Here is a 10,308-nt window from a genome sequence, read left to right on the forward strand (position 1 = left end):
AGGAAATTAGGCACATGGAAAAGGCTGGTCTTTGGGTGAAGTGATGAAAAGCAGAGCAAGCCCTGGGCATTCATGGTGCACGTGCATGAAGTCCCAGGGGCAGAGGCAGGAGACTCACCCCACTTGAGGACAGCCCCAATACTGCAGAATTTCCTGTCCTATTAGTCTAGGCTACCAGCCAGGCTCTCATGTCACCCGCTGACCCCCCCCCCCCTGTAAAGTGCAAAGCCTCTTGGTAGCAAAGTGACTGATTAGTTCAGGCAAAGCCCCAGGTTCTAGCTGCAGAATCACAAAATAAAAACCAAACCAACAAAAGCAGAGACACCCCTCCCTGGGCTGGGAAAGGAAGTCCTGAAGTAAGAGAGTGATGTGGTAACAGCCAGGCAGTCCCAGGCACTCTTGTCTCTATAGCCAGTCAGCCAGAGTCAAGTCCCACCTTTTAGGAAAGCTTCAGTCAGACCATCTCTCCTTGGTACAGGGCCAGAGCCTAGAAGTTTTCAGTGTAGGATGTGTACAGACCAGTCCTGGCATAAGCAGGCCTGGCCAGACACTTAGGTTTTGTCCCTTGGGCCAAGCAATCAGGAGGACAGTTTGAGGGTGGAAGCTGCCATATAAAGAAAAGACCCAGATACATATTTATCTCCCTAAAAATGGACTAGGTTGTTCTGTTTGGAGTATGGTAGCTCTAAGTATCTTATGGGAGGGGAGAGAAATCCCAGAAACGAAAGACTAATTTCAGGACCTCTGTGAATTCTCTAGGAAAAAAGGTTGCCAGATATCTATGGGACTATAATTCCCAAGGAGTTAAATGTGTTGTGGTAGTTGGCTGGGCATGGTGACCACACAGGCCTGTAAATCCCAGCACCCGGGCAGGCCGACGCCTGTCATTTGGAGCTAGGCTAGTGAGTTTCAGGTTGCCCTGTGTGACTGGTCTTGTGGCCCGGGGAGAAGCACTCAGAGTCGATTGCAATGGTCTGAGGGGATGCCTTAATGTGTCCCAAATCAGTGGTTATAGTGACACTTGGGTATTTCTGAGCTGGATCCTGAAGGTCAGAGTTTCTACCTTCAGGCCCTGAAGACCTGGTTGGCCACAGTGGTTATTTTCTCCTTCAGACTCCTGCACAGTCTTCACCCAGCTGCCGTTCCCTACCCTGTAAAGGGAGTGTTTGTCTCCAAATGGTTTACAGCTATTTCTTTTTCCTTTACTCCCCTGCAGGTTGGAGGGGAGTAACCAGAGTTTCATTGTTCTACCCCCTTTCTGAGTTCATCAAGGAATGAGGCAGGAGAGAAAAGACCCTGGGGAAAACCATACGCTGACTTTTTAGGAGGAAAGCCTCAAAGCCAGTACCTGGCACTGTATGGAAAGCAGGGTCTCCAGCATGCCAGCAAGAATTCTACCACATAGATAACACCGCAGCCTCAGAACCTGGTTTGAGCGTGGACTTCAAGGCAGAGGGAGGAGAGTAGCATGCTCTTACCCGTGCATATACTGCCTTCCTGTTTAGGCTTCTGGGCTGCAAGCCAGGGATAATTCATTCTGTGCCGTCCACCCCAAGCCTGCTGAGGCTGGAAAACATAAACCCATAGAAAACAGAACAGTGGCTGATCTTACCATGGGACTCTTTGTCCTCCTGGGAAGAAATGTATGATGTGGAGGGGTGGCATCAGTGTGACTCTGGATTCTTTTCTCCAAGGAGGAGCTCTGGAGGCTGGGAAGGACATGCTAAGGACCCAGACCTGGCTAGATTCTAGAAAGACTGTAGGGGCCAGGTGGTGGTGGTGTACCCCTTTAATCCCAGCACTCAGGAGGCAGACACAGAGGCAGGTGGATCTCTGTAAGTTTGAGGCCAGCCTGGTCTACAAAGTGAGTTCCAGGATACATACAGAGAGAAATCCTGTCTCCAAAACCAAAAAAAAAAAAAAAAAAAAAAAAAAAAAAAAAAAAAAAAAAAAAAAAAAAAAGGCTGTGGAATATTACCTCAACAGGGTGAAAAGAAGTCATTGCTGAGGGATTCCCAAGACAGGCAAAAAGACAAGAAGACCTTATGAGGAGCCTAGGCCTGACAGTCATCAAACCCTGGCTAATGCTAATTGTTAGGTCACCCTACATCTGAGGGAGAAAAGGCACTGCAGCCCACCAGAGACCCTTGATGAACTCTTCTGTAGATGAAGAGACATGGATGTCAACAGCTTTGTGATAACAGCAGCTCTCACCAGGCTAGGGTGGCGCACATCTCTAATCCCAGCAAGCACTCAGGAGGCAAAGGCAAGTGGATCTCTGCGGGTTCGAGGTTAGCGTGGTCTACAGAGTGAGTTCCAGGACAACTAGGGCTACACAGAGAAACCCAGTCTTGACCCTCCCCCCCAAAAAAAGAGCAAGTTTCAGAACAGTAATGATCTAAGAGACCATGCCCCTTCTGTTAGAGCAAGCCTTGGTCTTTGTATGCAAGTGGAGAGAACAAACTGCACGGACCCCATCCAGGCCTTGTCCCAAGGGAGGGGGTTTGCATCATCTTAGGAAGGGCCTCAGGTGTCAATCCTTTCTGTCGGCTCTTCTCTAGACTGCTGTGGGTACTCATAGTGAGTGGGGATATGGGCCTCTAGTCAGATGGCAGAACAGAGAGAGGAAGCCACTAGACTCTGGTTTTCGGAAGATGAGGAGGGCACGGAACAGAGAAAGAAAAGGCAGAACTGGATGCCTTTGGGGGTTCTTAAAAGCATCAGGCATTGGGGGGCAGGAAGCACCCAGTTCCTTTTCACTGATACCTGTGTCCTGATACATCAGGAGGCACAGAGGCAGAGAGCACTTGTTCAAACCGGATTCAGAAGCCTCCAGGTCAACCTTCTGAAGCGGAAACGGTTCTGTGCTGCCCACCGCGGCTGTCCTTAGCAGACCTCTCCTCACTCCTCCCCCACCCCCAGCCTATGCCCAGGGAAGAAGAGGAGTAGGCAATCCGTTCAGTTTTGATTTCTGGGCTCCTGTAGTCTGACTTCCAGTGAATCTTGTTCTTCCGGCAAGAGGTGGGGGTAATGTCCCCCGCAAGGGGCACCACTCAGTGACTCTGAACTCTGAAAGAGGCCTGGACAGCTGACAGACACTCCCACTGCCGGCCCTTCTAGCTGCAGAGATCAAGCCTCACAGAAACTTCCAGGGAATAGCCCCAACACAGCTTGAAAGGTCACAGAGGACCAGAGGACAGTATCTACGACAGCTGGGAGACTCTTACTAGTTAAAAAGGATGCTCTCTTTGTTCTTACGTTTGACCAAAGAAAAGTTAATTTTTTTTCTTTTTCTCTGATAACGCCCCCACCCACCCACCGGCAGGAAGCTGCGGCTCTAACTCCAGCACCAGGTCTCCGGACTTTCACCCTTTGCCTTTCATCAGGCGCAAGCTCCGCGATCCAGGCTTCGAAGGTGCTGGGGATGGCTCAGGACCGCTGTCCACCGCGCCTGGTGGGCCTCGGATCACTCAGGCAGCCCCCACAACAGCCGCCTCCTCTCTCCGGAGCTGGGTTTTCATGCAAAGAAGCGAAGCGAAGCTGTTTCCCAGGGTCCGCGCGACTAGTAGCAGAAACAGAGCTTCAGATTCCATTTAAAACCACCGGCGCGACATCTCCCGTCGGCGCTCCAGGATTCCCAGCCACCCTCTACCACTCCTAGCCAAGGCGGAAGCCGAGCCTGCAGCTTTTGAAGTTAAGAGAATTTCAATCGGCGGCAAGAAGCTGGCGGCACCCGAGCCTGTCGCCCCAGCAGGGGGGAAAGAACGGCAAGTCGGCAGGGCGGCAGGGGAGAGGGACGCTCCGGGACCGGACTCATTTTAGACTGTTGTTGCCCCCTCTTCGTTTTCGAAGGGTTATTCTGCTTCACGTACTATCAGAATTTTCCTGCCTTCTTCCTCTGTGCACTAAACAACCTTCATAATACAACGACAGTGACGATTAAATTTAGCACACTTGCCACGCAGGGGAAAACAAAGACAAAAACCTGAGACAAAACAAACCCGAAAACGTGCCCTACTCCAACACCCTCTTTTCAACTGTCGCTGGAAAAAATAAAAATCTCACCTCTCTTCATTTGACGTCGGCCAACTGCTTATTTTAGAAGTGACATTTAGTTGGATATCTTTTTCCTGTAAGCACTGGGGCGGGACGGGAGGGGGGGGGGACGATAATCAGTAGGGACCTAAAATCTAAACAAACGGAGGCTGCTTTTTAAAAGGTGGCCTGACGTCTGGAGAGGAATGGAGGTGGGGGTGGGCCGAGGAGGGATGTCCGTGAAGCCCAGATCAGGAGCTTAGAGGAGGCTGCCGCCCCCCTCCTGGGGATGTAAGGAGAAGCCCTGCTCCATAAGACTGACCCAGGAAGGAGACTAAGTGGCACCCCTTGATCTCACAACCCTGCTCTGCTTTCATCTCCAGGGAAAATACTGAGTAAAAAAGGATCAAACATCGAACATTCCCATTGAATGCAAAGCTGGGGGCGGGGCAGGGAAGCCCAGTGTCACTCTAGGGACCAACCTCCCTAGGAGGGGGGAGGGCAGTGAGGAGGCTGTGAGAAGGTGGTTTGTTCGTGGGGGGTGGGCAGGGAGAGTGGGTGTCACACAGAGGCAGCTCTTGAAGATTTTGGTGCAACAGCAGCAGCAGCAGCAGCTGCTGCTGCTACATGGTCCTGAGACAGACCCAGACAGTAGAGAGAGCAAGCAGGTGCTGGGCACACAGGCTCTGGCTGCAGTGAGTGAGGAAGGCGGGACAAGCCAGAATTGGTGGCTACTTCCTCATGGCAGAAGGACCCACTATCACCCCTCCCCTCCCCACCCCCCACATAACTACTCTTGACCCCTGAAATATTTCTCTAGATTTCTGGGCTAACAGTGCTCAGTAGATGGTGGCTTGGGGACTCATAGGGAGTGGAAATACCTACTGGACACTATCCTCCATGGTCCTCTGCCCTCGTCCTACAGGCAAGGTTAACAAATATTTGCGGCATCAGAACAGAAGAGGAGAGCAGGAATGTGTAAGGGGGGGACAAACCGTCCACCCCCAGCCCCAAGCTCTTGCTTCTTTCATCGTTCCCTAATCCCAAATGAGAAAGATTGGGGAAAGGAAAGGTGGTGAGAAAATGAGAACAAGGGAAGAGAGAGCTGAGAGAGAGAAGTTGTAGAAACTTTCCTAGAAGCCTGGGCTTTGCCTAGAGGCAGAGAGGAGGAGCTTTTTTTCAGCTAGGTGGGCAGGCCGCTGCTCACTTCGGAGGGGGGGGGGAACTGCCGCGGAGGAGCCAGAGAGAGGGGAGCTAAACCTAGAAGATGAAAAAGACCCATCCCACCTGCCAGGCTTCCAAGGAGAGTCTATTCCCTCTCCAAAACAGCAAGTCCCAGAATTCCACAGCCCAGTTGCTGATCACCTGGGTTTTCAGGACATTTCAACGACTTTCTCTTCTATCCTCAAGTTTTGGATATAGAAAATCTATTCTGGGCAGAGCCCTAGAGAGGACCCTACAAGTTCAAACCCTACTGATGCCATTTGTCACACCCTCCACTCTATCCACAGCTGCCCTAAAACCTCCAGTAAAGGCCAGCACCCTCTCCTACCTGATATCCTTCAGTGCCACCAGAGTAGGGCCCCTGGTTGCCAGCGCCTCTTCCTTAAGAACAAGCCATTTGTTGCGGAATTCGTTGCCTCTGAACAAATATTTTAAACACACGGTAGAAAAAGAAAGACCACTCAGACCCCTTCCCCATCCAACATACCTGAAATAGCCTGGAGACCGCAGGAACCAAAAGATGTTTTCTTCTGTGAATAGCCAACGCCAAGTCAAGTCAGGCCATCTAGCTAGGGAGAGATAATTAACAAGAAAAACAACGAATCATCGAACACTTCGAATTTAAGCCAGATTATCTGGGGGGGGGATTTTCTTCTTCTTAAATCCTGGAATACCCAAGGCCAGTTTTTTAAGAGGGGAAAAAAAGATTATCTCTTGGTTCTTGGGGAAGAAAAATAAACTTTGGTCTTAGAAAAGAGACAGGTGGGGTTGGGGAGACGAGGGAGGAAAGGGTACCGCAAACTCTCCAGACAACCTGAGGGGGGGGGGTTACATTTTTCAGTAGCTTGTAAAAAATTTTTTTGAAGCCGGCTTGAAGGACAGGCGGTTGCATTAATGCTCAGAGAACTCGGGTTTGTAAGCAGCGTCTAAAAAGCAGCTACGAATGTTTCCATTAGTATTAGATCGAAACACCAAGTTAAGAAAATAGAAGTCAAAACAACAATAAAATTTCAAAAGCGTTCTCAATTACCGAGTCCCGCTGCCCCTGTGGAACTCGCTGCGCGCCTTAAGCGCTCCCTTTTCTGTCTGCGGAATTCCATTTGCATCCTCTCTGCCTGGGTGTCTCCCTTTCTCAGTGTGTGTGTCTCTCTGTTTTCACACTCTCCTCCCCATTCGAGCGAGGCCCACACCTGGCGCATCACTGCCGAGCCATTAGCTGCGGGTCTCCTTTCATCTTCGCTGTGGCAGACGTTTCTATTTATCCACTTGCGTTCGCCGAGTGGCGTCACCAGCGGTACTGTAATGACGATTGCAGCAGGAGGATGACAGCTTAGAAAGAAGAGGGCAATGGGGCTTCCTCCCAGAGGCGGTGCGGCACAGAGGAGCGCTCGCATCACAAGGTGACCCTAGCTCCCCACTGCCATCTCCGCGGTCGCCAAAGACACCGCGCTGGGGCTACTTGGCGCCCGCCTAGTCTCCTGGCCTCCTTAACTCCTTTTCTCAGCCAAGATCCCAGGGAGCCTGGGGTTAGGAGCTTACTTGGGGGCCATCCCCCTCCCCCCTCCGGAGAGCCCGGGGATGGAGAGCCGAAAGGACATGGTTTTGTTTCTGGATGGGGGTCAGCTTAGCACTCTGGTTGGTAAAAGGGTCTCTAATTTGTCCGAAGCCGTGAGCAGCCCACTGCCTGAACCGCCAGAGAAGATGGTGCCCCACGGTTGCCTGAGCCCGCGAGCCGGCCCTCCGTCTGCCCGGGAGCGTGGCGGGGGAGGCCCGGAGGAGGAGCCGGTCGATGGACTAGCCGGCGGTGCTGCAGGGCTGGCCGCCGAGCCACGGTCTGCCGGAGCCGCCGTGCTTGGCCCGGGACCCCCAGTCTCCTCCGCGGACAGCCTTTCTGGCCAAGGGCAACCCAGTAGCTCAGACACCGAATCGGATTTCTATGAAGAAATCGAGGTGAGCTGCACCCCGGACTGCGCCAACGGGAACGCCGAGTACCAGCACAGCAAAGGTAGCCACCTTGCCCCTCCGCTCCCCGGTCCACGCACTGCGCCCACACTTTACTTCATCTCAGGGCAGGTGGAAGATACTCCTTTCCCTTGGGGCAGGATGGCTGGGGTGGGGGTGGGGGGGACACCTGAACAACTCTTAGGCTTTCTGCACCTTGGTGTGTGTAGGGTCTCTTGTGTTATCGTTTTGGTGGGACTCAGAGTGACAGCTCTCAGGAATATTAGGGTGGTTGACACAAGTCTTGGGCTTGAGGGATCCAAAACGCAACCCACCCCCCCCCCAGCTTTTTGTAGGAATGATTTTGCTGAGCAGGGAAGACACCTTGCATCGGGTAAGGCAAGATCAAACGCTAGTCTGGGCAGTTTGTGACTGGAGGGGTGCAAGGCGCATGGAGGCGCGGAAGCCAAGAGTATATAAAGGACTGTAAAATCGTGGCGGACTCTGGTTTCCAGAGTGTTGCAGCCCTCCGACCAGTTTGCACGTCGGTCAGAGGTCCAAATTACCTTGTCACTTCCCGGGCTGGCGGCGCCAGGTCGGAAATGGTCCCAATGGTCTAATTGCCTTTGGTCTCCGGTTGCATTTGAAAAGGCGGGGATTGGGCCCTCCCCTCCCCCTTTCCCTCAGTCTCACTTCTCCACCCAAAGGAAAAGCAGCTGCAGGGGGCTAGAGCCCCACCCTTCTCTGGGGTGGGTCTAAGGGGTTGATACTTTAACTACAGAAACCTTCTCACCAGGAGCTAATGGGAGTGGGGGTGGATGGCTCGGAAGGGAGCCTCTCTCTACTCCAACAGTATCTACAAGGAATGAAAAGCTGGGAACAGGAGCCCATCAGCAGACACACCTCCACAAAGCCGTGGGAATGGGTGGGAAAGGCTTGCACCTACTTTTAGGCCAACACGGCCTTGTTGACTACCTACTTCCTTCTCTGACCATCACGTCACCAGCGTAACCTAGATTCTCTACTGTACCCTGTCCTCACAAGCTGCATTCAAATCTACCCTTCCTGCAATGTATGCAACCCAACACTTTCTCACACCTGTGCAGGAATTCTGGCACACACCCAAGAGCGCTCACTGCATGCCCAACAATCCACAATCTACTAACCAACCTCAAGAGTTCATAGTGTTCCAGCACCATCCTTGGCCATCCCTGCCAACCGGAGCAGAGAGCTCAGGGATTATGCCCTTTGCTGTACTCAGGGGCAAGAGAAGGGGAAAGGAGATTGGAAGCGGTTAGACCCAGCATGCCTCAGGTCCAGGTCTTCCAAACAGCCACTTTAAAGTTGCCCCAAACCCTCTATTCCAATCATTCAAGACCTTCTGCCGATGCTTCCAGAGTCCCCCCCCCCCCCATCAGTGACTTGAGGTAGCTGAAGGGTTCTCCTAATGGCTCTCCTTCAGCCTGAAGTCTGCATTGTTTGTGTTTTTGTTGTGTCTCTGTGTATGCACCTGTGTGCTCTGGGCTCCTGTGCAGGGTCGGGCTCTGATGCACTTGGCGGCAGTCCTAACAGTGGCAGCGAGGTCCCCAAAAGCAGCAGTGGCAGCGGCAGTAGCGGCTCACAAGGCACCCTGGCCTGCAGCGCCAGTGACCAGATGCGCCGATACCGCACTGCCTTCACCCGGGAGCAGATTGCACGGCTGGAGAAAGAGTTCTACAGGGAGAACTATGTATCAAGGCCGAGGAGATGCGAGTTGGCAGCAGCCCTAAACCTTCCTGAAACTACCATCAAGGTATGCTGGTCTAGGACGCTCGAGGCGGGCATAAAACAGGGTTAGTAGGAAGGAAATGGCAATCACTTATCTCCTGAATTGCAGTCGGGGAGTCTAGGCCTGGATTTTTCCAATCCGGGCCGTGCAGAATTGCCCTTTGACAGTCCCTAGGCAGCCTCTGCTCCCACGAGGTGACTCTGTCCTTTTCCTAGGCAAATAGTCTACCGAGGCAGGTGACATAGAGGAAGTGTCTCAAAGGACAGGGAGGAAATGGGACATGAATCTGGGGGAAATGCCTTTTACCTCCACAGACCAATCAAGGCAGATCCTGCGATTTGCACCTTCACTCGCAGTGGGGAAGGCGAGCAGGTCCCTAATTCTCCTTCCTACGGTTTCAATCTGGAATGGCTGTGGGTGACCTGCTCTTGTTCAGGCGCAGTTGGCTTTGGCTCTTCCCCGCCCTATGGGTATTGCTTCCCAGTGCTCATCCCGAGTTGGGTCTGGGTCTCTTGCAGTCATCCAATACCCCCCCTCCTGTCTCCCCAGGTGTGGTTTCAGAACCGACGCATGAAGGACAAGCGTCAGCGGCTGGCCATGACGTGGCCGCACCCCGCCGACCCCGCCTTCTACACGTACATGATGAGCCACGCGGCGGCCGCGGGCGGCCTGCCCTATCCCTTCCCGTCACACCTGCCCCTGCCCTACTACTCGCCCGTGGGTTTGGGTGCAGCGTCCGCGGCCTCGGCTGCCGCTTCGCCCTTCAGCAGCCCGCTGCGTCCGCTTGACACGTTCCGCGTGCTGTCGCAGCCCTACCCGCGACCCGAACTGCTGTGCGCCTTCCGCCACCCACCGCTCTACCCCGGCCCGGCGCATGGACTGGGCGCCTCGGCCGGCGGCCCCTGCTCCTGCCTTGCCTGCCACAGCAGCCCGGCCAATGGGCTGGCACCTCGGGCCACTGCAGCCTCGGACTTCACTTGTGCCTCCACCTCCCGCTCGGACTCCTTCCTCACGTTCGCCCCCTCCGTGCTCAGCAAGGCCTCCTCCGTGTCATTGGACCAGAGAGAGGAGGTGCCCCTCACAAGATAAGGGGTCGCCCTCGGGCTGCTGGCTGCAGGACGCCATGGGGGTGGGGTGGGGGCCCTTCGGGACTCCTCCACCGTCCCACCTGCCAACCCTCTTCCCAAATGCAGAGGGGAGAAAGGAGAGGGCACCACAAAGAACTCAGTCTAGAGGATCCAGGAGCCCCGGAAGTGGCAGTGGCCATCTACTTGGGAGCAGGAATGGGGTGGGAGAGCAGAGGTTGTGGGAGCTTCCTCTGGGGAGGCCGGTCTTTGCCA

General features: G+C 53.8%; 1 protein-coding gene across 1 annotated transcript; it reads left to right on the forward strand.

Moving 5' to 3' along the window:
• The first annotated feature begins 6,837 nt into the window (after nt 1-6,837).
• Evx1 (even-skipped homeobox 1) lies at nt 6,838-10,057 on the forward strand. Its single transcript, XM_075955701.1, has 3 exons — nt 6,838-7,264; nt 8,736-8,992; nt 9,518-10,057. The coding sequence occupies exons 1-3, from the start codon at nt 6,838-6,840 to the stop codon at nt 10,055-10,057; spliced, it is 1,224 nt and encodes a 407-aa protein (XP_075811816.1).
• Nucleotides 10,058-10,308: the final 251 nt, after the last annotated feature.

Source organism: Microtus pennsylvanicus, chromosome 21 (genome assembly GCF_037038515.1).
Source record: "Microtus pennsylvanicus isolate mMicPen1 chromosome 21, mMicPen1.hap1, whole genome shotgun sequence".
Classification (NCBI taxonomy): Eukaryota; Metazoa; Chordata; class Mammalia; order Rodentia; family Cricetidae; genus Microtus; species Microtus pennsylvanicus.

Bases quoted from the DNA above. Each gene is read 5' to 3' on its own strand.
- Evx1 (XM_075955701.1), top strand. From the start codon at position 6,838: ATGGAGAGCCGAAAGGACATGGTTTTGTTTCTGGATGGGGGTCAGCTT. The intron at 7,265-8,735 runs GTAGCCACCTTG...GCTCCTGTGCAG, and splicing joins CGAGTACCAGCACAGCAAAG to GGTCGGGCTCTGATGCACTT. The intron at 8,993-9,517 runs GTATGCTGGTCT...CTGTCTCCCCAG, and splicing joins TTCCTGAAACTACCATCAAG to GTGTGGTTTCAGAACCGACG.